The sequence below is a fragment of the Pimephales promelas genome, chromosome 3 (assembly GCF_988280905.1).
Source record: "Pimephales promelas chromosome 3, fPimPro1.hap1.1, whole genome shotgun sequence".
Taxonomy (NCBI): domain Eukaryota; kingdom Metazoa; phylum Chordata; class Actinopteri; order Cypriniformes; family Leuciscidae; genus Pimephales; species Pimephales promelas.
In genome coordinates this window covers 19,966,489-19,992,906 of record NC_142771.1, presented here as the reverse complement: position 1 = coordinate 19,992,906, position 26,418 = coordinate 19,966,489, and the positions used below count along the sequence as shown (strand labels likewise).

The 26,418-nt window shown below is 35.5% G+C and overlaps 2 protein-coding genes across 9 annotated transcripts in view; both read left to right on the top strand.

Annotated features, from left to right (window-relative positions):
- Positions 1-911: 911 nt before the first annotated feature.
- On the top strand, positions 912-17,040 carry eps8l1a (EPS8 signaling adaptor L1a). 6 transcript variants are annotated; one of them, XM_089128455.1, is made up of 16 exons: positions 912-1,447; positions 1,773-1,820; positions 8,545-8,632; positions 8,755-8,807; positions 10,196-10,337; positions 10,427-10,515; positions 10,674-10,748; positions 10,912-11,057; positions 12,450-12,597; positions 12,939-12,979; positions 13,086-13,194; positions 13,285-13,422; positions 13,514-13,640; positions 14,912-15,077; positions 15,163-15,295; positions 16,752-17,040. In XM_089128455.1, exons 3-16 carry the CDS (start codon positions 8,545-8,547, stop codon positions 16,836-16,838), a joined length of 1,542 nt encoding a protein of 513 aa, XP_088984581.1. In that variant the 5' UTR covers positions 912-1,447; positions 1,773-1,820; the 3' UTR covers positions 16,839-17,040. The 6 variants fall into 6 exon arrangements, with proteins under 6 accessions (XP_088984581.1, XP_088984583.1, XP_088984582.1 ...); XM_089128453.1 differs by having other exon boundaries at positions 913-1,447; positions 1,533-1,820; XM_039685696.2 differs by having other exon boundaries at positions 914-1,447; positions 1,533-1,820; positions 12,450-12,594; positions 12,948-12,979.
- Positions 17,041-17,548: 508 nt separating this feature from the next.
- LOC120489368 (uncharacterized) overlaps positions 17,549-26,418 on the top strand; it is a 17,526-nt gene continuing 8,656 nt past the window's right edge. Inside the window, exons 1-8 of one of the 3 annotated variants that reach the window (XM_039686126.2) lie at positions 17,549-17,991; positions 18,105-18,182; positions 18,301-18,366; positions 19,759-19,916; positions 20,524-20,608; positions 21,935-22,352; positions 23,688-23,781; positions 24,599-24,719. In XM_039686126.2, coding sequence (XP_039542060.2) covers positions 17,869-17,991; positions 18,105-18,182; positions 18,301-18,366; positions 19,759-19,916; positions 20,524-20,608; positions 21,935-22,352; positions 23,688-23,781; positions 24,599-24,719 — 1,143 coding nt within the window. In that variant the 5' untranslated portion in view covers positions 17,549-17,868. Of the gene's footprint in view, positions 17,992-18,104; positions 18,183-18,300; positions 18,367-19,758; positions 19,917-20,523; positions 20,609-21,931; positions 22,353-23,687; positions 23,782-23,802; positions 24,037-24,598; positions 24,720-26,418 lie in introns of those variants that run through there. The other 2 variants (XM_089128451.1, XM_089128452.1) reach the window with 2 other exon arrangements.

Here is a 26,418-nt window from a genome sequence, read left to right as displayed (position 1 = left end):
TGTTTAAAGTGAACTACTCCTTTAAACAACTGGCTGCTGAAAATTAGTCCTATTTTGAACACAGAATTAGTGCGCCAATTGCTATGAATACACTGACAATGGGCTGGTGAAACAAAAGACAAATCAACAAATGCATCTTGTTCTGTTTTTTTGACACTTTTTTCATTAGCATTTAATTTAGTCATTCTACCCGTGTTGGGGAAAGTTACTTGTAATGATGCCATAAAAAAAAATCTCATGTGTAGGTAAGATTAGTGAAATTAAACAAGATTGCAAGCGTAACTTAACTTTGCATGCGCAAGAGAAGATTTGTAAAGGTGTAAATCAATCAAGTGTAAGAAAACAATATTTAAGCATTTAACTGTTTTTCGTAAGTGTAATTCATGTAGGCTATTTTGAAGCTGCAGCTTCACGCAAAATAAATAGGATCTGTGTGTATTCTTCTGACCTTCATTTTTCCCGTTTACACTTTTGGCACTGCCAACATACATTTCAGTACAATCAACTTGTAAAAGTGCATGTACCATTATATGACCCCTTTAAAGGTTGTGTGTCTAAATCTATCTTTGTGTCTAATCAAGGCAAAAGACAGAATCCTTATCAAAATAACACAGTCACTGCAAGTGAGAATTCTTCCCAATAATGATAGCTGTTTCCTGATTATGTTTAACTGAAATAATAAATTGATAGTTTTGCACAATTTACAACAATTGAATGAGCTACATTTACAGAATTTCAGAACAAATATTTCAAAGAAAGTTTCTTTTTTTGAAAAGCAAAAAACAGCAACACCATTAGCCATTACATTATAAACTGTGCAACAAGTACGTTGTTGTAAGACATTATCACTAATTGTATTGGGCGATGACAGCACACACTGCATAAACTGATAAAGAAAAGTATATGGCAAACACTGAGCACTGAGGTAACAGCATTTCTACCAGAAAGATTCGGAAGGCGAGATGATATAACGATGACCTTTATTAATTAATGGACTAGAAAATGAAAATATTGGATGGTAAAGTTCTTTGGCCCAAGCCCCGTCTGTAGTTCACATTCGGAAGGTAGTGGACTCTGCACTTCCTGCCAGAAGATGAAGGCAGGGGCGCAACCGACCCCCGAGGAGGAATTGGACAGGGACCATCCTGGTGGGGGTGGGGAGGATGGAGGTGAATGTTTGCGACATCATCTACAAACTCAAACATGCGTAAGTAACAATCTTTTATAGCCTACTCCAAGTATTAGAAAGTGATTGGATAGGCTAGAAAGTCTTCCTGGCCGAACTTTACACTAAAGCTTTCATTTCACCTGGAAGTGATAGAGGAACAGTGGACTAACAAAATAAAGACATAGGGAGGGTGAGAGGAGACAGATCTAGACAAACAAGCCTAGCCTGAACACTCTGAACTGAAGCAGCAACAACGCAGTTCTTCACCTTTGTGGCAACGTGAGTATTAACTAATATTTTTCACTTGTCTTTATGTGTGAATACATGTGTTACTTTAATATTTTCTTGTTTTAATCTATTTCAGGCCCATCAAAGTTTCTTATTTTACTCTCATAAAAAATCTATCTGAAGATCTATTGCGTTTACTGCCTCTCAGAGGAATGCAGTCACTGGAATGTACTGTAGCCTATTAACACACTTCCACTAGGTTTCTGTGCTCTTCATATCCTGAAACTCAGACGAGAGAGAGAGAGAGAGGAAGTCCAGGTTTTCTTCAAGTTAAACAGATCAACTCGTTTTTCTTGTTCTTGCATTTCTCTATTAGGTGTATACAGAATATGTGACAGAAGAAGGTGTACACATCAAACACACGGTAAGACTATTTTAAACCAAACATTTAAAGAAATTGAGACTTTACATTAATATTAGAAATTAGGCAACTGATCTATTGCTTTTATTGTCACATGGAGAGGCTAATTGTGATCCACAGTGGTAAATCAATGCTTTCCCTCAAGGATTTAACCTAATTCGCTGAACTACAGCAACGTTCAGTGCGCTGTAATCTGCTATCTTGTCGTATTTTGTGTCTGGTTGTGGTTCCTATTATTTGGCGAAACAATGACATGGCAGTGTGAATGCAAACAAATTGTTGAATAGATCGCGGCTAATAATACCAGCTGTGTTAGAAATCCTGAACATAGATGCTGCCACACCTCCTAAACAGATGAGTGCTCAGTCAATGCAGTGATTTTGTTTAAAAGTTGAAAAAAAAAGTTTTAGTTGGAGTTTTCAGGAATACAGTGGAGGTTAAAATTTGAAATATAATCTAAACCTTGAAATAAAAGGAAGGTGTATGATTTTGAGATGTTTTAAACAAAGAATTATAACATTAAAATGGAGAATAAATGTTTTAGATTCTTGCACTATAGGTCACTAATCAAATAAGTACATTTGTAACATTGGTCATGTGAACCCTTTTTGACAAACGGTAAGATGTCCTTGCTTCCCCTGAAGCACAAGATGCTCAGTAGATCATTTCAAATTAATCATGCTGGAGAACAGGGTCATTTAACTGTTGAACTAAGACTCAAATTGTTATGTGGTCCAGTGGCTATATCATTTAATTAGATTTTTTCCCAATTATCCATACATTTTTCAAACTGCTTGTCCTGCGGGGATCCTGAAGGAAATGGAAAAATACACAAAACAACAACATTTTTACGAGTGGCCTCGGACATTCGAATCCAGCTGTAAAATGTATAATGAAAACCGTTTTGGAAATCGTTCTTTGTAACTGTGATAATGTATTTTTTACTTTATTACATTACTTGCAGGACTGAACATGATATTTTATCCTAACAAGAAATGTCCAGTGACTGTTACAGCCCACGATCAAGAAGCTCATTGATCACAAAGATCTGACAATCTTTTATGGCTTTCTGTTAGTCAGATACCAGATGTGACTGAATGAGAAGCTAATGTGGACTAATGTGTTCACTGTAAAAAATTTCTTGTCAAATTAACAGTAACTTACTGGCAACAATTATCCAGTACTTGCTGTATTTCATTTAACAGTAAAATTACTGTAACACTAACAACAGTACTGTTAAGCATACTGTAAATTAAATAACATTATTTTACTGTAATTTCTTACCATATTAACCCTTTGATGCACAACATGGGTCTAAATAGACCCGACTCAGTTTTCATTTTCTATATCTTTGCAAGAAATTAATTTCATCATTCAGTATTCCAGGTATTCCTCAATTAACTTGTTTTTGATCATCGCAAATCCTTATTTTAATTTTTCCTTTCTTACTTTTTGAATAAAAATAGTTTTTGTATAGCAACCCCTCTAATGCGCAACATGGGTCTAAAAAGACCCGTATTCATTTCCTATGGTATTTCAGTGATGGCTGAGTGTTTTCTTTGCTGAATCTTTAAAATATATGTATTTTATCATTTGTTATTCCAGGTATTCATTAAATATCTTGTTTTTGATTTCCACAAATCATTGGGTTTATGTTTCCTTTCTTACTTTATAAACAAACACAGTTTTTGTATTTCTACATCAATTTAACATACATGGGTCTAAAAAGACCCGTATTCATTTCCTATGGTATTTCAGTGATGGCTGAGTGTTTCTTTGTTGAATCTTTAAAATATATGTTTTTTATCATTTCTTATTCCAGGTATTCATTAAATATCTTGTTTTTGATTTCCACAACTCATTATGTTTATGTTTCCTTTCTTACTTTATAAACAAACACAGTTTTTGTATTTCTACATCAATTTTACATATATGGGTCTAAAATGACCCATATTCATTTGCTATGTTATTTCAGTGATGTCTGAGTGTTTCTTTGCTGAATCTTTAATTTAAATATGTTTTTTAATCATTTCTTATTCCAGGTATTCATTAAATATCTTGTTTTTAATTTCCACAAATCATTATGTTAGGGTTTTTTTTTTTTTTTCTACATCAATTTTACATACATGGGTCAAAAATTATTATTAATCTTTTTTTATTTTAACCACAGACATTTTTTTTTATATTGTAAAAGATTACAACATAATATCTCAATATTAGGCTATGGTTACCTTGACCTTGTAATCCTAGTGAGAAATTACTTGTGAGAAGGAGAAACATGTCCAATACTATTAGCTAGCTAGCTGTTGACATATTCTAGCTAGATGTTAACTATACACTAAAAAAAAAAGATTGTTTTTTTAAAGCTTATTTACATTTAGTAGGCCTAACAGTTCATAATCATTCATATGCTGAAATGATTCTTATACTGAAATCATTCTATGATTGAAATGATGCCCAGCTTTGCTAAAGACAGAAAAGTCAGCAGCTGGTGTTCCCAGAGCACCAGGCCTGTGTGCAAGGAGCACAAACATGTAGCTGTCATTTGTGAGGCATGTAAGCACTAAGATGGCAATTTGAGATGCGGCTGTACCAGTGTGATTTTCTTTTCTTTTCTTTTCTTTGATCACATTCACCACAATTCAATACAGTTACACTACACCACAGTTCAATTTCAGTGTTATTATCAGTTATCAGTTATCTGTGATATGTGAATGCTATGCGAGACAAAGTGGCAAATAAACATTTCAAGTGTTAAATGTGTTGTCTAAATTACTTCTAAGATGATTAATTTAACAAAATGTTGTCTTTATTCTTTTGTTTTATTATGCTTGATAAGTACATTTGATATTGTAACACAAAACCTAGAAAAAAAAAGAAAAAAATATTTTCTAAAATAATAATAATAAATAATAAAATAATATTTTTGGTAATTGAATTTTTTTTTTTTTATATATTTATAAATCATGAAATTTATAGATAATGGAATATTAAATGCTTAAATAAATTGATCTCAAAAGATAAAAAGAAAAGAAAAGTCCAGCCATGCATTAAATAACATAGGAAATGAATACGGGTCTTTTTAGACCCATGTATGTAAAATTGATGTAGAAATACAAAAACTGTGTTTGTTTATAAAGTAAGAAAGGAAACATAAACCCAATGATTTGTGGAAATAAAAAACAAGATATTTAATGAAAACCTGGAATAACAAATGATAAAATACATATATTTTAAAGATTCAGCAAAGAAAACACTCAGCCATCACTGAAATACCATAGGAAATGAATACGGGTCTTTTTAGACCCATGTTGCGCATTAGAAGGGGTATCCATAGCTTGCGCATCAAAGGGTTAAAGTACAGAATTACACTGTTAATTTTTAATAATACTGTATAGTATGAAATGTTATTGTATTTATTTTATAGTGCTACTGTGTAACCTGTAGAAAATCCGTAGAAATATTATTTTAACTGTTAATGGGAAATAGAAAAAAGAACAATTGAAGCTTTAACTGCACAAGGTTTATTGTGTATTTTCAAACACATTAGCGCATTTATAATATACATTTAAATACATTAATACAATTAAATACATTAATAATAAAAATGTAATATAATACAATAAAAATCATGCATGACAATCATGAACAATTATGCATAAATACATGCAAAAAAATATCAGGTAAAATAGAAAAGATTAAAGGGGTGCTATCTGATCAATCTATTAGAAAGATAGTTCATAACAACTCATCCACCCACTCCCTGCTGGGGTAAAACAGCTTAAACTAGTCTAAGATTGTCTATTGGTTTGAGATAGACTGTCTAACTGGTCAGTTGCTGATTTTAAAGGGTTTTTGGCTGCTTTCTATCTAAGGGACCAGATTTGCAGGGCTGGGAGACACATATAAACTAGCTTTGACAAGTAAACCACCAATCCAGATGAGTATTACAAAATGACAAGTTATCCAGTGTCCTTTAAAAAAAAAAAAACTAAACACAAAACAACCTCATCATGCACATGTGCCATGAAAAACTTGCATTATGGTATTAATAATCATTTATATGTAGACTTATGTTCTAACTTTTGCAATAGGAAGTTTTCTATCCAAGCTTTTATGCAATTAAACCTTAAACTGTACAACAACGTTTATTTTCACACAACAATTCTTAACAACTTGCAGATAGACAAAATTCACAGATGGATAATAATCTGTTTAAAATGTTCTCAGTGGGTCAGTGCTGGACCAAGGTATAGTAGTAGTTAGATAAATAGAATAATTAAATTAGATTAGATTTACAATTCATCGGTCGTCAAGATGGATAGGGGTCTTCTTAACATGCACAGCTCACACCTGTGGAAAAGGAGAACAGACAAGACAGTTAAAATACAGTACGTTTTTGTTGTTGTTGTTTTGGCTAAACAGCAAAAACAGACAAAATTATGTCTAAAGTGTAATTCACTTAATACTAAAATCTTGTTTGTTGGACTGTTGTTTAAAATCAATTGTTAAAGTATGTTCATTATGTCCTCAGTTGTATGCTGTGTAATATAATGCAATGCTATACTGTTCAGTGTTGTGCATATGTTTATGCCACAAGAGGGCACTAAAGTATAGGCTATGGAGGATGCGTTTGTATTATTATTATGTTTGTCCAAGTTGATTTACCGTAGTTAAGAGGATCATATTACTGAGAGAATCTTCATTAGAGACTGATGTGTCAGTGTCAACAGCTGAAATAAATATGCCAAGAACGGCTAAAGATAACTCATCTCTATCGTCCACTCTTTTCTTTTGAATGCAACGCAAGCTGAAACATAACTCAACATCAATTCATTTACGATCACGTGAAAACGTAGGTTAAATCTTGCTTGTGTGATACATGACTTAATATTTTGGACAAAAATACACCTGGGCGCTTTCCGTGGTCCATCAGCTATCACTGAGGTAACGTTAACGTTAAATGGCAAAACGCCAGGTCAGGATTTACACGAAAAAAAAGCGTGAAAAAATCAATAAGAGGAATTGACACTTTAATTGTATAACAATAAATCCGAATCCTAACCTTGGATATCCGATTTCAGGATATCGATTTTCAATTCCTAACCCCATAAGTTATAAAATAATGAACGTGCAGGCGCTTTCACCGACTTAACGTGGTAAATAACAAAATGATTAGACCATTTAGACCTTATAAGAGGTTACATATGAAATATATGTTAATAAAATCACATATTTAATCAAGTAAGTTAGGCTATCAAGATGAAAGAAATCCGCGTCTGACTTATGCTAGGCTTATAACATTCCGCGGCCAGTTCTTTCTAACGTTAATCTGTTAACGTACGTAACTCATATGGTTTGCATAAAAATATGAATTACTAACCAGATATGTATGGCGAAAATGTTGCCGACAGCGACGCGATGCACGGACTGCGCGTTCTTACAGAGATAAGGGAACTGAAGAGTTCTTCATAAAATGGCAGCTGGTTGTGGTTATTTTTCGCGGTCATTTCGTACTAATGTATTTGAATTTACAGTAACATGCCCCAAATGGCTACATTGAAGAGTAGCCTATCATATACATATTATATTAAAATGTCTAGAATAGATTAAATTGAATGTAGAAATCGTGGTCAGCTATTCTAAAAAACTTTAAAGTTATTAGCTAGAATCCGTATACACATTATAAGAATTATTACTTACCAGATGAAGAAGTTGCAGGTCGGCAGAAAAGACAGCAGCACCACTGACACGACAGAGAAACTCTTCCAAAGTCAAATATGCTTTCATGCACACCCCACTGACATAAATTATGTCATAAATTATGACTGTTAATGGTCAACCAGTGCTACATTTTTATTTTAAATGTAAGAATAACATTAGTAGGCTAGCAATTTTTCCGTGGAACTGTGTGTGGTGTTTTTCGCGGTCAATTTGCACTGTATTTAGATTAACAGTAACTGATAATTTCCCAGAATGCATTGAAATTCTACAGTAACATACTGTCAACTGTGTGCACAGTACATAACTGTTGAAAAAACAATTTAATACTGTGAAAACAACTAAATCTACTGTAACTTACTGTACATAGATTATACAGTAAGAAACTGTTGAGAAAAACAGTATAATCCTGTGAAAACAACAGAAATCATTTACAGTGTTGATTATGTGTGGAATGTCAACCCTCTTTATCCCAGAGTCTTAAACAATGAATAAGTGAAATCAAGCAATCTTGCCAAGACCAGATTTACAAAAAGGCATTCATTCTGATGAAAAAAAGAACAAACAAAAAAAAAAGAAATCTGAACAGACATGTTAATAGGGAGTTGTGGTAGTCCAAGTCTTGAGGATTATTTTATTAAAACCTATAATGAGATTCTCTCAAGTTTCATGGCACTTCTTCTCACTTTCTGTCTCAATTCAGTTCTGTCTACAGTATCTTTTGTTTTCTTCCCAATAGCCATTGCCTAAAATCCTCCTTGGTATGGGCTGTGCTAGCCTTATGTTGCTTAACTAAAAGGTTGAAAGTTTTGTCTTACATAAATTGGTGACCAAAGAACTGGAGATATCATTTAATTAGATACAAAAATATTTTGTTCTTATTCGTGTGAGCAGGTGACTTAAGTTTTGAATTGGATGACAGATACAGTAGTTTAAGTACTTTCTATATAAACTTCATTTATCTTTTTCTTTTTTTTTTACATTTCCCATTCTTTCAATCTCTTAGATGGCTGCTCCTCAAGTTATTCCCAGGAGATTGTCAAAGTCGATCAAAGCACCTCCAAATGACGCAGCTTCTAACCCCAATCCCACAGGTATATTTGCATGTGTGTATATGTTCATGCATTTCTGTATTTCTGTTTGATTAAAAATACACAGCAATATGTACTTTTGACAATTAATGTACATTTTATATATATTTCATTGCTCATCTTAGTAAATGGAGGAGTGAAAACGGATATACATCTGATTCACGCACAGAGAGAAGTTGTAAGTTTGACTGTTACATAAAACATTGCCTGTTTGATAGAACACAGACCCCAAAAAGTCATCAGTATTTTAGTTTTGTTTTGCAGAGACCGTAGTTGTCACACTTTTACCTGAATATTTCGAAGGATTAATTATTTATTTATTTATTAATTCATTCAGTCATTTATTTAAAAAGAGTTTCTGTATGAACTGTATAAACTCTCTGTATAAATTGCAAAAATAATTGCAAATTCTGTAATTTACAATTATTTTCACCATTATTGCCCAGAAAAATGTACAGTTCATTGAATGCACGTTGTAACAAACCGCGTTGTTTTTGGTAGATGGGGTAAACTGTCACTATGGACGCTGCCTTTAAAGCTACACTTTTAGTTTATTCTTAGCTAAAAACACTTAGTTCTTTCAAAAATATATGTGCTCATTAATGTATATTTACTATATATTTAATATGCCATTGAAAATACATATGTCGGTCATCATGTTGCCCCTCCATCTTGAAAGTACATTAGCCAAAGAGGGACATACCCGTTAATTCAAGCTTCGCCTTTCGCGTTTACGTTTGAGTCAACACTCATGGACGCAAGGTCAAACTGGAAGCCATGTTAATCTTGGACTTCATTGGCCACCGTAGGAGTTAAAACGAAATCGTAATTGAGAGGAACAGAAACTAATATTCACTAGATGGTCATATACCTTTTCACCGCTAGATGGTGGTAAAAATCACACAGTGTAGCTTTAAACATCCTATTATAGGTCTTTTTTTTAGCAAAATGACAAATAAAAAGATAAGACAATTCAGGAAAATATGTAAAAGTTATGATAGAAAAATGTGATACTATTTTGAACAGCAAAATTATGGTTAATGAAATCACAATCTGTGGTTAATGAAATCACAATCTGTAAAACCAGGCCGTTCTCATCCCAAGGCGAAGGCATCATATATTGAAGCTTTTGACAATGCATATACTGTACATCCATCCTTTACCGTCAATATGAGACCGCAGACATATATATGGCTGCATATGTATAGGCTCCTAGCGGTCTAACCCTAACCCTACCCCAGACCTAAACCTACCCATAACCAAAGCGTATTATATTGATGCTAAAGGGTGCCATGTGCGTTGGATGTATAGCCTACGCATTGTCAAAAGCGTCACTATATGACGCCCTAGGATGAGAATGCGTTGGTAAAACACATGACAACTTTCCTCAATAAAAATTGTGACAAGTTGCCCCCTAAAAAATATGATGTTACTTGGATTTTAGTTTTAGAAGGAAGAGTAAATGAAAGTGCTTAAAAGCAACATGGAAAGCCACTGCATTTGTGTATGTGTATTTATCGCTTAAAACCTTACAGCTTACTCCTTTTTTATATCTCCCTCTGTTAGGAGTTGGTGAATCACTGTTTTGCTGATGTGGAGCGTTTCATGGGCCGTCTGCAGATGACAGCAGTGGCTAAGAATGATCTGGAGCAACGGAGCATGAAAAAGAGTCGCAAAAAGAACAGCAAGAAGAATAAAAAGCAGGATGGTGAGAGAGATGACATCCATAATTCACAAACCTTATCAAGACCTTCAGAAACATCATAAATCATAAATATTAAACATCTATGTTTTTAGATGTCTTTCTCGCACAAACAGCGACACCGCCATCAGAACAGGAGTTTGTGGATATTTTTCAGAAGATTAAATATTCTTTCTGTCTATTGGTAAGATAGCATATTGATACATCGTTTTAAATCCTGCATATTTTTTTTTTTTGTGTGTGTTGCAATGTGGGGTGGTTTGGCTAGTTGTGCAGAAATCACAGCTTTAAGAACTTCATAAAACTGCTTGCCTAATGCAGATGTCTGTGTGTTTGTTGTAGGACCGCCTAAAGACGAAAATCTCAGAGCCAAACTCAGAAGAACTCTTGCACCACGTCTTCATCCCTTTGCACTTGGTAATAGAATTGCACACACACACATATAGAGACACACCTAAACACTAAAATTCAAATGCTTAATTCAAAAACTACAGCTAGCTTTTCCACAAAATAAGGAAAGGATTTGTAATCGCCATATTATATGGTATTAGTATACGGTTTGTTGTTATATGTTCACCAGATGGTGAAGACCACAGGTGCTCCTATGGCAGCAACGGTCTCCAGCCCTGCTCTGACCAGTGGAGCGATCTCTCTACTACAGCAGAATCTAAATGAGCAAGAGAAACAACTGTGGATGTCACTCGGGCCAAACTGGACCCAGCCATTGTCAGTAACAAAATTGTTGAATTCAAACTTGAATGGAAATAATACTATTAGAATATCTGCTTTGAGTCTGAACCCTGCTTAAATACTGTAGTTCACCCAAAAATGTTAATTCTTTCATTATTTACTCACCCTCAAGTTGTTCCACCTGTATAACTTTCTTTGTTCTGTGGAACATAAAAGATCAAAAAATAAGTGCTAGTTGCTACATTGAATTTGATATTACATTCAAAGAATGAGGATGGTATGTTTGAGCTTCAAAAAAGGCACAAAAGCACATCATAAAAGGGTAAATTCTCCCTTAGTTAAAGAAGGATTGCGCAAGTCTCTGAGCTTTTGCAGAACTATGCCCCCTCTGGCGACAAGCGAAACTGTTCATAACCAAAGGAGCATCAGCCGCCGAAATCTTTTGTTACAGTCATAATGTCTTCAGATGTAATAAAGTTATAAATCTGCAAGTCATTTTAAATATATGAAAGGAAAGGCATTTGAGTAAATTGCACACTTATGTGTGAGGGGAAAACGGGGGTAGTATCTCCAGTATCTCCATGTTGAACTGTTTTATGTGCTTACTGTCCACTTCTGATGGTCACCGTGATTTTGCCAAGTAAGACATGGTCCTGGATCAACATATTTTGTTCCAAATTCCTGTCCCAAAACGTTGTCCTTACCCAATCTCTACCCCTAAACTTATCCCTACCCATAACTTTTCCCTAAAATCAGAGGGTAATGATAGGTGAATAACACTGATGTTTAAGTACTTCACCCTGGTTCAAAGCCTAAACTTGACATAAACTGTAAACTTGTCCCTCAAATCTGATTAGTTGATTGGAAAGTTGATCCAGGATCAACAAAGATATTGATCTAGGAACATGTGGTACTTGGTGAAATCACATTCACCGTTTGAGCCCTAGAGCAGACCAGAGATCTCTCCATTTGTTGAAAGCCTTCCCGATGTTGACTCGCGTCTCATTCCGACACCTGTCTGACTCTAATTTGGCCCTTTTGGTGGCACTAGACAAAAGTTTGTTTTCTTTGTCTTACGTGGAGTTTGTGTTGGGGTTTGGAATGAACAACAAGCCGGTCTCTTTGAATCCATCTTCTACTTTTGTTGAAAGGTGACATTTTTGTCGCTCGAGTTGTCTTTGCTGATACGGAGAATGGCGGCGAATACACAAACCTGCCAGACATAGCCAGGTGAGCGTGAACGTACGTGACGTCACGCCCAGTCTCAAATTCCGTCCCATATCCCTCTCATTTATTTCACTGTACAGGATTATAGAGGCAATCGCAGTGATCAGAGAAGGGCTCATTCAGCCCATAATGACATGAACATGAAATGTTGTGCAATGCACCTTTAAGATTGGTTGACCATCTCCAATGTGTGTTTGCCAGCTCTCAACTCAGTGAGACTGTGTCTCCATACAAACCTGGCTTTCTGGATGGTTGGCAGCCTATGGCCATAGACGCGCATGGACAACCAATTGAGGACCCCATAGAGTCCCAGCACAAACATGAAGCTCTTATACAGTCTCAGCAGGTATGAGACCTTACACTCCCTGATAAGCACAACCACAATAAAACCAGAACTGTATATCACATCAGAACTGCCCAAACTTGATCTACTCTTAAGTCTACTCTCAAGACTCATTTATTTTCTTTGACTTGCAGTTTTATGATTTTACTTTTTTGCATTTCACCTATTTTACAGCTTGGGTTTTGTTGTTTGGGGGAAAAAAAGTCAAAGTCATACATTTTACTTCTCTCTATCTTGTACAGCACTTTAGTCAACTTCGGTTGTTTTTAAATTGTGCTTTATAAATATTGTATTGTATTATATTGTATAAACCACATTCATCACCTTCTTTTCTCTTTCCTCGGGTACTTAATCAGGCACGTCTAACTGTACACCAGGAACATGATGGGTTAGTAATGACCAGTCAGCTGTGTGTGTGTGTGTGTGTGTGGTGTCTTTGTGATGGCACTTTTTCTTATTGTGTGTGTGTGTGTGTGTGTGTGATTATGGTCTAGGATGGAAGACTCTCTGCCTCCTAATGAAGAAAGGATGTATCGCTGCAGTTATGACTTTGTGGCACGAAACAGTAGTGAACTCTCAGTCTTGCAGGGAGATACTCTGGAGGTACCTTGCATCCACATGCAGCATGCTCCCAGTTTACTCCATTTCCCCTCATTTTCAATCACTTTGCGTCTCTTATCTTCTCTGTCTCAGGTGCTAGAGTCATCAAAGCGATGGTGGAAATGCAAGAATGATTACGGTCAGATAGGCTTTGTTCCACACAATATCCTTGAGCCGATCAATCACGCAGAAGTTGACACTTCCAACATAGTAATGCGCAACCAGTCCATGGTAAAGGAATCATGCACGCATGCATGCAATCAGCAACACATAACACCCTCACATGCTCAGTCACAAACTAATTCCTATCATTCTTTTATAGAAAGCTCCCATCTCTCCACCGAGAGCAATGTCTTTTTATGCTGCACCCCATTCCTCAGGCGAAAAAGCAGTCCGCTCTGATCCACGCCCTCAAAGTATGCCACCAATTGGTGGCGAAGGAGAGACAGGTAATGTCTCTCACCGCAGTACTTGTAAATCTGTCACTTCTAACCTGTCACTTCAATCTCACAAATGTGTTTTTCTCAAAGTATGGTTAAAAAGTGAAATACTTTGAGGTTATAGAGGATGTCATTATTTCTCAGTATAGCATTCAAGAAAATGAGCAAACCTGCTTTGTGTCATTCAGAATTCATTTTATTGATAAAATAGTACACAACTCTCAGGAATAATTGATTCTGACAAGTCAGTCGTTATCTAAACTGTTTGGTCATTTTATTGGCAGCAGTGTTCTTGTTTTATGTAGCATTCTGGGGTTTCTTTTTTCGTCACATAATAATAATAATTCAATTCAAATCAGTGTTATGATTTGGTAATTGGTAGTTGTTTAACAAGCTAAGGAGACTAAATAAACCCCCTTTAGAATAATACTAGTGTTATTTTAGTATTATTTATATACTATTAGTTGTTAGTTACTGTCACAGTCTTCGTCTGCACCGTCCTGTCCTGTCATCAGCACTACACTTCCCAGGATCCTCTTGTCTCCACACCTGAACTCACTCCCTCATCAGCCTCCCGTTCAGCGTCCTGTATTCTTCTGTTTCACCTGTTTTCACCTCGTTTAGTTTGATTCCTGTGTGTATTTAGTTCCTTCCCATTCAGTCTGTCCTTGTCGGTCGATGTGAATGTCACCCTGTGTTTCGCCTGCCTGTTTCCTGTTAATTTGAGAATAAACCTTTTGTATTGGAGCTTTTCTGGACTCTGCCTGTTCGTCCTTCTGCCTGAACCCGCACCCGTGACAGTTACATCTTAAATTATCTTTCATTTGAATATTATTAGTATTAATAATATCATTACATTTTAGTTTCATCTAATTTTAAATTTAATTTTATGTGCTTCTGTTATTTTCATTAGTTTTTTTATATTATTTCTATATCTTTAATTATTTTTTTTGTTTCAGTTAGTCATTTTAGTACTTTAGCATAAACTTATTTATTTCAGTTAGGTAACTTTATAAGATCAAGTTTAAGTTTAATCTAATAAATGGTTTTTTTTTTTTTCAGTTTTATCTCAATTAATTTGTTTAGTTTTAGTTAATAATAACTACACACTGAATGAAACAAGATTTCTCCTGATGGCACTCTCTTCGATTTCTTTATATTGACCGACTGGCTTTACATTGTCCCTTACGTTATGTTCATCAGAGAATTATCACAAATCACCAAATATCACAAATGTATATTTTATTTTATTTCTTACTGTAATATTTATGTGTTAACAGCTATGTTGATGAATGATGAGCTCTTGCAGCGACTGGCCAATGGTAGAGCAGCATCAGTACGGCCAGTGGTAATTAATAAAGCGAATGACACAACGGCACCGCTGGACTATCACTCTCCCCCAGCTGAGGTTCAGGAGTGGCTGAAGGCCAAAGGCTTCAAAGATTAGTGAGTAAAACACACACATCTGGAGCTAACACTGATCTAAGATCTCTGAAATTTGCTCATGTTGTGATCTCTATCTCTGTCTCAGCGCTGTACGGAGTCTGGGTGTCTTAACGGGAGCTCAGCTCTTCTCACTGAATAAGGAGGAGCTGCGCCACGTTTGTCCAGATGAGGGCATCAGAGTCTACAGCCAGATCATGGTGCAGAAAGCACTGCTGGAGGTACATCGCTCACTCCCAGAAGCATTCTCACAGAATACCTCTCATCCCTTATAATGTTTCGGCAGTTTAAAAAAAAAAAAACACTTCCCCTCCCTCTTGCTACAACTTCTCTTTTCTGAAGATGTGTTGTTCACCGGTGCAAGAGCAAGACAACTTGTCTCCTACATGAGATCACAGAAATAGCAAATTACAACCATCCAATTATTTCCAGATGGACAAAACCAAGTCCCACCCTACACTCCTGGGCAAAATAAAATGGGCCAAGCCCAAAAGGGTCGAACACTAAGCTTTTAATTGACTTAACCACAAATAAATGGTCAGGAAATTAGCCAAATTTAAGCAAATGCACACTATGTAAAAAGCCATTGCTGTCTCAGAAAAACATCAGAGACAGAATGAAGTTTTTTGGCAGCATATGGGAAGTTCACAATGAAACACCAGTTGCACGGTGATGCTCCAGAGCGGTGTCTTCAAAAATCTGCTGAGAAATATAATGAAAACTGCATCTCAACCTCAGTGAAGTGTGAAGGAAGAGACTGTGTCATTGTGTGGGGAGCCTTTTTAGCTGCTGGTATTGGTGAGCTACTTCACTGTGAAAAGTAATTTAATGCTTTAGGGCACAGGAGAATAAGACTTGCTTCCCACAAATGAAAAGTTGTTATCTAAAGAGGAATGATCAGATGGTATTTTTCAAAAAGACAATGCTCGAACGAACTGGGAGACATTTTTCCACCATGAACTGTTTGAAGCCATTAACATTAAGTGGAACAACACTGACTCTTCTTCCCATAAAAAGCTGTCAGCAAGTTTAAAGAAAACAAAGGGGAAGGCTATTTTGTGCTGAGTTACTTTATCTACGGTAATTTCCTGACCAAAGATTCGTGATTAAAATGGTTTGGATCATTAAAAGCCACTAAATATTGTGCCATTTTTGGCTTGGCCCATTTCTTTGCTTGGGAGTGTACATTTCTTCTTGTTTGAGAAGCTGTTTCACTCGGATATATGTCACAATAGGGGAGATAGACTATCACAACTTTCATTTCATGCTGACTTTAAACAAAGAAACATTAAACAAAGTAAATAAATATTTAATTTTAAGTTCTGAGTTAAGTTCCGAGTTTTTTGAGTTAATATCACATTTTTTATTGAGTGAAATGAACTTTTTTTTAAAAATAAGTTACGACAACTCATATCGTTTAGTGACTTTCAGTGTTAGGTTTTACAGTGTTTAACTAGGTAATTCAACCAAAAGCAAAATGTAGTGAATAGCATTTTCATTTACAGAAATTGAATAGTCTTTAGTATAAAGTGATTTGTCAGAACTTCTCAAACTTGATTTCTCTCAGTGAATGATTAAAGTGTCATAAAGTGTAATAAACAGAACAAACCAAAAAGGAGAGAGAAATGATAAGAATTGAAAGATGATTATCTTCATATCTGTATCTCTCGTTTGCAGGATGTGCGGAAGGCCACTGAGTTGGAGGCCATAATGAAGAAACAGAAGATGAAAGTTGATCTGAAAGCAGAGGATGGGGAATTTTAATGGATATCACTTTCACTCATACATACAGACAAACATTCATACCAATGCTTTAACAGACAAATGTGGCATGAATCAAGATCTAGGCAATTTAACCATAATGATCTCTGTTGCTTTTATGTTATATATTATTTCACCATTACCACTTATATAAATTCAACCCCATATATTCCTTTAAATATTGTATTTTAATGATAAATAAAATGAATGAAAAAAGAAAGTATTCTTCTTCTTTTCTTTTTTCTTCTTTTTTTTAAATCATTTTTGACAACAATTAGCAGTATACAACCAGAACACACTGCACTGGGGATGTATGCCAGAATGCAATGTACAGAACTTGACCTTTCCATCTCACTGGTTTAATTAATTGAAACATGTACAATTAATATCATTTGAAAAAGATAGCTTTTCACACAGATGTCACTTGCTGGATTAAATATAAAATGTAGTGACATCATTTGCACACATAGATAGCAGTATTCTACACTGTAAAAATTTAAAGTTTAAACCATTAAAAACTGACATCAAAGTATGTGTTTCTTATACGCAGAGAATTGTAGAATTACAGTTTTTACAATCTGCAGAAATGTTTAGTATGGGGCTTCCACATAGGTCCGTGAATCATTGTTAATGAATCTTTCTAGTGAACGAAGTCAAAAGATTCGAATCATTTGGGATGAATCGAAATCCCCGCTTCTATTAGATGGTTCACACATACTACAAGTGACTTTGTTGCTGCAGGTCGGTGTCTGGTTTGTTTGAGCTTCTAATGTAAGTTCTGTGGATCAAAACGTTTCTAGAAGAGTTGAACTCTGCATCCTATGTTTTAATCATCAGTTAAGTGACTGAAAGACCTTTTGCTCGCGGGGTAGGAAGATAAAACATGAACGACACCGACACCATTAATAAATGAAGACAACGTGAAACCCTTACTTGTTTTAAAGCCACCGTCAGTTTAGTTTGATGACCTCATTAGTTTCCCTGTGATTTTAGTTTTATAAAAAGCACATTTTGTAGTCTCTTGCAAAACGCGATGTTTTCCTCACGCGAGAATCGGTGTCATCGCTTTCAGGCGAACATCTTTAATAAAAGTAAATGTCAAAACTGCTTTAAAACCGTGGATTCACACAAACTCAGGGAAGCAGATCTGTATCAGGTGAGTATACTTTCTTTACTTTAAAAAAAAAAAATGCTGGAGAATGCTATGATCTTTTTATGTTCTATTATTTAAAGAATAAATAATAGAGTCTCTTTCTCTCTCTGTCCCAGACTAAGCCTGTTCATGAGGGGTGGCTCCTCTTGGCCCCAGAGGACACTGACTTCAGCAGTTCTGGCCACACGAACCAGGTGATGGCACTGGCAGTAGGCTACTATAGAGATTATTTCCATCAGATACAGGGCCTTTATATTTATACATCGATGTTGTATGTGTAGCATTGATCTTTCTTGCCCGTTTCTGTTATAGAAATGGCAGAGGAGATATTTTGTGCTTTACGAGCATGGGCTTCTATGCTATTCTCTGGATAAGATGGTGAGGTTTTTAATCCAGTGTTTTCAAACTGTTTATCTTTTTTCCCACTATATCAAGCTTATGAAACCCCATTACTGCTACTAGACCAGAAAAATTAAGTTTGATATTATACATACTACTGAATGCAATTTAACAATATCTTTAATAGAGAACTGTGGTGATGTATTTTTGTAGGCCAACCTGGAAGTTAGCATCACCCTGGTTCCCTCGAAGAAAAAACAAACAAACAAAAAAACAATAGGCTTTTTCCCACTGGCTTTTGCCTTATTGCAGAAAATAGGTTCTGTGCTCTCAACAAATGGTGAGGTGTCACAATATATCGTGTCACAATATATCGCAATACAAAAAGGCAACTATGTATCGTGGATAGTGACAATACATATTGTGTATAGTTCACCCAAAATGAAAATAACTGTGATAGAAAAAGTTTACAGAGTTGTAGTGTCAGTACTACATTAAACTACTATATGTAATGTTGAATATAATGGATAATAATGCATTGGGGGGAATATTTGTGGGTCCTCATATAATGCCAAATGTCTTATGTTACCAGTAAAAAGTGGCAAACATTATTTTAAATCTATCTAGTCAGTGACAGAGTGCAAGCATATTAATTTAAAATAATTCTGGATTTTAAGCTCGAGAATCATGAGTATTTTTATTATGGTTTGACCATTGTCTGATGCATTGGTTTACAAGCACCAATTCATATTTTGCATTTTAATCAACAGTACATTTTTTGTTAACCTTACCATATGTCTTGGATGGAGTATCGCAATAATTTCGTATTGTGAGTTTAGTATCGTGATATACAGTATATATCGAATCATGACTTGATAGTATCGTTACACCCCTAACCTTTATAAATTTTGAAGCCTAAATGCAATCACCAGAAGTAAAAAGCTATTTATCACATTAGTATAAATAAAAGCTCAAGATTTATGAAAATCACCTTCTAGCAAATAACGCAGTCATTGTCTTTAACAAGAAGGTAAGGCTTATAATTATCAAAAAAAAAAAAAAAGTTAGCATGAAACTGATGAAGCAAAAGTCTTTTCTCAAACAAGAAAAAATGCAGAGTGGGACTGGATTTTGCCCATTGGGAATTGATTGGATAGTTGTGGTTTGCTATTGTGATCTCATGTGAGTGACGGGTTGTCCCGCCCTCATGTCAGTAAACACTTCATCAGAGAAGAGAAGGGATGTCTCTGCAAGAGGGAGGGACAGTTATTTCGAGTAAATATTATAAGGAGGCATGAAAAAAAGAATGATGTACACAGATAATATTCCCTAAAAACCAATAATTGTCAACTTTTATTTTTCAATTTTCCAAATTGACCGTCTTCATGGTGACTTTAAAATGTTTCCTGCTCTATGCAATGTTTTATCTAGCCAGGTACATTGCCTCAAGGAAGTTTGAATATGATCCAGTGTCGTGAGATTTGTGATGCTTCATCTCAAACTGGCTTCCAGAACTGTCTGAGGTTGTGTTTCACTAACAGAGACTACTACATCCGAACAGAGAACACAGACAGCTTGAGCATTAGTAGGTAATACATTCACTGACCTGTAATGTGAACTTAGCCACACGTAACAGTTACTACTTAATTAGTTAATTTTGATCCCACTTGATATATATATATATACATACATCCATTAACATTTATGGTATGCTATCAAATATGTTGTGATGTAATAGAACAAAAGAGGCCAAGTCAGGCTGTTAAATGTCCTGTTTTTGTGTCATGATCTCCACTCTGTTCTCTTAGTTCAATTGAAAGCATCTCTCTCTCTCTGTCTGATCCCGCTGTTTCTGCTTAAGTGTTATAAATCAGTAAATCTCAGCCAGGCTGACCTAATCCCTTAAGAGTGTAATAGAAGGTGTCAAGGAATCTCGGATTAGTGTGTGCATGTGTTTCTGTGTTGAGTACACCAGTTTAGAACGGTTTCTTTTGGGGTTGTTCAGGCTTGTTCTTTTATTGCTCGTAATTTTTTACTTCTTTGCAAGCAGAGGTTTTTAGTCTAGAAGAGGGATGTCCAAAAAGCAGAAGTAAGAGAATGCTTGTTTGAGTTTGCATGTTAGTGTGATTTCCAGCCTGGGTGGTTTTTTGGGGGTCTGTCCTATTTATGAATTTGACAGTATTTTTTTTGATTTAGGTGGCAGGAAAATCTGCTTGTTTACCCCAAAGCTGCTAAATCAAATCAGAGGAAGAAGGGGAAGGATAAAGTCCACCCACCACAAGTGAGTCTTGTTTATATTTAATTAAAACATGTCATGTGACATGCAATGCATGTATCCTATCTAATATATTTTCAATATACCATCTAGTTATTTGCTTTGGTAAAATATGAATATGAACAGAAATATTTAATGCAGTATTCATGGCGGCTATTTAAAAAAAATCACACTGAAATTTATTTGACTGTTTTTAGATGTTTTGGTTTTGTCAACAAATTTCCAGTTATTTTGTTGTTGTTTGTCAGCATTTCATTTGAGATCTACAAGCCAAGGTGTAGCTGCACTAAACATGTAGCAGGATTTAGTATTATTTCTCAGTGTTTTTATAAATATTCAGAAAGTAATTACAAACCAAACTCTTATTAAACAAGAGGTGGATTGGATATACAAATGATTATAATATCTGAAATCACAAGTCATTTTAATTCATTGTAATTGACATTGTACTATAAAAAGGTACTTCCATGTATACGTACTAGATTGGAAAAGGCAGATCTGCCAAGCTTTGTGTGGGAAAATGGTATCTTGAGTAAATGTTTTTCTGTTGATCCTGGTACAATTTATACAGCAATATATCAGCAAACTAGTTATATACTGAGGTAACTTACCCAGCTTTTATAATAAAAAATAACATGTGTTTTTCCTCCTTAAGCACAGTAAAATCCACTCTATTTCATAGATCATAAGTGTGTATGGACACGTGCACCATTATTTGTTACACCAGATTAGTACACTTCAGTAAGTGTAAAAGCCAAGGGATATTCAAGTGAACAGGTTTGTTTTTAGATGATAACAGAAATGTTGATAGAATAATGCTGTTTTGGAGTACTGCTCCTTTAAATGCCCTCCTCCTCTGTTCTTTACTTTAATTACATTTCTAAGTGCTGTGCCGTCTTTTTGTCCAGTTGATTTACTAATCCCTCTCTACCTTCTGCATATTCTTTCTGCTGACAGAAGACCAAATTGATCTATTGTGTGAAAATGCATTCTACTGCAGCAATTAACAGCATGTAGATGAAATGCTGTGTTCCTGTATTTTGTGTGTGCACGCTTTTTGTTTTTGTTTAATTTGAAGCGCTAGTCAGATGGAAGTTTAATAGAATTAACTTAAGTGATCTGGACAGGATTATTGAGCATCCCCCGGGGAGGGTAAAGATTTTGCAAAGTGGCAGCAGAGAGCAAAAGACTTGTGTGCTTGTTTGTCAAGAGAGAGGCTTTTCCTTCCCCATCCATGCCAATCGGATTTTGCTGGCCGAGCGCTTGTGTGCAACCTGTCAGTCTCTGATTTACTCACCTATATTCTTTGTCTCTGTCTTTCTCTCTCAGCAGACAACAGAAAACCAAACCTCAAGCAGCAGTTGCAGTGGTGGTGCTAAAAAAACTTGCACTTCTGGAAGTAATTTCACCGGCAGCATTAACAGACGAGGCAGCATCACTTCTAGTAATAGTAGTGACAATAAAGTGTTCATCAGCGTCAATGCTGGCACGAGTACGAGCAGTGCCACTAGTGGCAGCAGCAGAAATGGTAGTACTAAAGAGGCCACCAAAAAAGACAGAACAACTAGCATGTTGAGCACAGTGGAGGAGGTCTCATTGCATTCATCAGAGAAAGAGCTGGAGGAGGAGTCACTCAATGTTGGAGTTGGGGTTCCTTCCAGCAGTGGTAATGCTTCTTCGCTCAATGCCAGTCTTGGCTCCTGTCTCACTTCGTCACTCGATCAGCTCTCGAGCTGCTCCGGCACGGAAGGTATGACCTCAGAGTGTCCTTTGTGTGTGGGCTTATGACATTAACTGGATGTACTTGTTTATGGTTTTAGTGCTTACTGATTTGTCGCCTTAAGAAATAAAGGTGGGTAGTAGCTAAAACCATTGTTAATTATTTTAGTTTGCACAAAAATTTTACTTTTATGATAATTTTTGGTACTTTTATGTCCTTTTTTAAACTTGAAGGCTCCAGAATATATTATTCATTGTAATTGCATGCATCTTTATCTGAATCGGATATTCTTTAAAAACTGTCCTTTTGTGTTCTGTAAGACCTACTAAATTGATCCAAAGGCGGCGTTCAATTAGAGGTGAAGGTATCACGCGTTTTCCGTCTTTCCCATGGTAAAGGGAATTTTAATTAAATGCAATGCATTTCGTCTTATGTATTAACTTGTGTATTCTGACTCAATGATATCTGTGCATCATTGAATATACGTTAATGTTTGACTATTCCTTTTAACTCTAATGAAAATAAAGCCAAAGTCTGTTAGAATAATCAAATATAACAATTTATTATGTCAGGTAAATGTATTATTACAATTCCATAATCAATTGAAAAATAATCAATGCAAACCATAAAAGTTCTAGAACAAAGAGGAAAATCTTTTACCCGACCTTGTGTGGCTACATGAGCTGAGAGTCTGGATGCTCTCATCCTCACGGGCTAATCTGAATACAGACAACAGCCCTGAGCTCTCCGTTGCATTTCTTTATATATCCAGACCTGATGTCATATGTAAAACATGAGTCTACGCTACGGTGTAAAGTTACTGTTCACCCCACCAGACTTACTAGGGGTAGACCATTTGCAAGGGACAGTGGAAATTAGCAAGTAGAGATCACATTCCTTTGTGTGCCAGTTCTTCCTAAATTTACTTCTTTGGGAATGAGAAATCTGTACCAGTCACCCTGAGACACACCCAGAAAATGATTATAAACACAATCCTTAAAAAAAGGTAAACAAAAAAAATGGGGGTGAGAGTTCAAATGTTAATTTGCAAGCAAGGTCTTTGTCTTCAGAGACCACTGGTTAGATATTTTCTCTTCAATCTGTTTTACAGTTCCATGGAAGAAAGAAAGCCATTCAGGTTTGGAAAGACATGAGGGTGAATGATTTATATCAGATTTTTATCTTTGGGTGAACTATGAAACTGTTTCTTTTTCAAATGCCACTCTTATCTGTCATGATGACTCAAGTATGTTTTTATCAAGTTTTAATTCCTTGTAAACTCAGGTCAGTGCACTGGCTAAGTAAGAATTGGAAATACAGATGAGTTCTGGACTGAGTTTGCTTTGCTTTCATTTGCTCTCTCAGGTACTAAGAGTCGATTGGGCACTGAAAGCGGCTATTCCTCTCTGGAGAAGACAAGTCCTCGTGTTGCAGATGAACAAGCACACACTGACTCCAGGTGTGACTGTGATCCTTTTTGTTCACCTACCTCACATCCTTGTATGTTTCCTACCTTAAAGTCCCTTAGCCCCTGCCCCTTTCCTCCACCAACCAATCACAGTTCACAGGGGGCATGTGAGGGTGATCCTGAAGAGTCCAATGGGAAGAGACAATCACACACATCCATGACACAGACACACACACTCAGACATGAAGCACATCAAGCACTCAGCCCAAGAAGAAAAGTACACCGGCTGTCTGGAAGTCGGAAGAGGTAAGACCGTTCACTCTTGATTCCCTCATTACACCGACTGTTCAGAGTTGCTTTTCATGTATAATGTCTGTGGCTCCCTCTAGTGTTCATCATTTTATTGCATATCCTTCAAAAGCATTTTTCTGTTTATCTTTCAGGTGACTTCCTCCCATATCCATCAGTCAAATCAAACCAGACCTGCTTGCTTTCCCATTTTCCATTTTACTACAAACATTTTCTACAAGCCACAATTCTCAATGGGTTTAAATGTTAAATCGCATTGCTGTTCCTCAAACGTTTTGCTTATTCTTGATTTCCTCAACAAATGTCTGCAATTTGTTCAAATTGTTTTCATTTCAGTTTTTAGGTGTTCATTGTATTTTCTATTATGTTCATACTAAATTCCAGTTGATCTTATACTACAAATTAGTATCCATTTTATCTTCTCAATGTTTATCTTTTTCTTGTGTATTATGCTCACTCAGTACTTTAGACTTTAGAATTTGTATAGCTTAAAGTTGAACATTAAATTGATATCCACTGTTTTGGAATATCTTGAATATGTTTGCATGTTTGTTTCTAGGAGATCTCAGGATGCTGATCAACAGGAGGGTTCATTTCTAGATAACGAGCTTCCCCCATCAACCTTCACTTCCTCATCTTCTGCACAAAATGACCATAAGACAACTGTCAGTACATCTCAGGTGAAAACTCAGTCAGGCTTAACCTGTTAACTGTCACCCCCCCTTTTTTGAATAGACATGAAAATGCACTTTTCGAACTTAAATGGTTGTAATTCAAGAATGCTTTGGAATATAGACAAATGATTGGTCTTGTTTTAAAGAAGACATTTGGCAGATTTTTGTAGAAGTGAAATAAATTAAGAAAGTGAAACAGAAAAAAAGTTATAGAAGTTTGAGTTTATGGAAATGTACAATGTAAAAATATTAATTATTCATATTTTACATAAAATATATATTTTCAAAACCTGGGCTACTCTAAAATGTCAGAAAGATCAAAGCCAAAAATCTGAACAAGTTGTGTTTCAAATTTTAGGTTGATATCTCAAAAAATGAGCTTTCAGTAAGATTTTGTTTGAGCGCAGTACCAAACTTTTTCACTAGGGCACAACCAGACTCCATTACTGCCCATATAAGGGCGTCTGCATTTCCATTCGTGTTTTGAGTGATATGAACCATTATTTTCACAATTTTCATACAATTTCTGAAGTAGAGATCCTATTCAGAAGTAGCATGGGAAGTTTGGCAGATTTTGATATGAATTGAACCTCTAAGAAACACATACAAAGAACACGCATGTAAGTCATAGCTAGCTGCCACGTCACAAACAGGGAATTTATTATTTTTTTCTTGATATTTCAAACTTTTCAGACCTTTTTTTTCCAAAATAATTGAATGGATTCTATCTTTTGAACTTTTGGCATGAAAACAAACTGAGGTATCTACCATTTTTTTCATGATTTTTCATGTTTACTGCTATTTTAAAATAAAGGTCTGAACACGCCTTATGAGTATGAAAATATTCTTGTTTTATATTGATAAATTATGGCTCCTCTGTAATATATTTTGAAAATCAGTCACCAAATATGGAAACTAGAGATTGTAAGCTTTCAAATGATATATAGTTTGTCAATATTATTTAAGGTATTTACTAAGATATTATTGTTTTAAAAATATAGTGGCAAACGTCCCACCTGTGGGACGGTGACAGTTAAGTTAACTGAACCAAGTACACTAACAAAACTTTGAGTAGGAATTTTTAAAAGTCATTTGCTGCATCCAGTGCACTTTAATATTTGGTGCTCAAGAAACGTTTCTTATTGTTATCAATGTTGAAAATAGTTGTGCAGCTAAATATTTTTGTGGAAAACCTTATATTCATCAAAGAATCTTCAAAATGTAGAAATACCTAAATAGAAATATGTTGTTACATCATGCCTTTACTGTGACCCTTTAAGGTGCTTTAAGCAATGTTGGGTGATGTCACTTCTTGTTGCCGTTTGAAGTATTGTCAAACAAAACGGAGGCTAGCTAGACCCTCCCTCCTCCTCATTCCGCGCTGTATTTTTACTGATACTTAATTTAAGGTGTAATGTCACTAAGTTAGATAAATACTTTCATATAATGCAGAAAAAGAAAAACATTACCAGAAAAACAGGCTAAAAATGAACATTCAAATTTGTAACAAACAGTGGGTAAAAACAATCATTCACACAAACTGTTGCCCTACTTGTGAGTTTGCTTGATCATTTACAATAGCGATCGATAGATAGCTGCTAGAAACCACTATATTGTATTCAAGTTAGCGCTGACTGCATTGTTCTAGCTAATTATATACTTGTGTTTTGTTAGGCGAACAAGTCCATTTAGAAAAACCAAACTG

Bases quoted from the DNA above. Each gene is read 5' to 3' on its own strand.
- eps8l1a (XM_089128455.1), top strand. From the start codon at position 8,545: ATGGCTGCTCCTCAAGTTATTCCCAGGAGATTGTCAAAGTCGATCAAA. The intron at 12,598-12,938 runs TGAGACCTTACA...TTTCCTCGGGTA, and splicing joins TTATACAGTCTCAGCAGGTA to CTTAATCAGGCACGTCTAAC. The intron at 13,195-13,284 runs GTACCTTGCATC...TCTCTGTCTCAG, and splicing joins TGCAGGGAGATACTCTGGAG to GTGCTAGAGTCATCAAAGCG.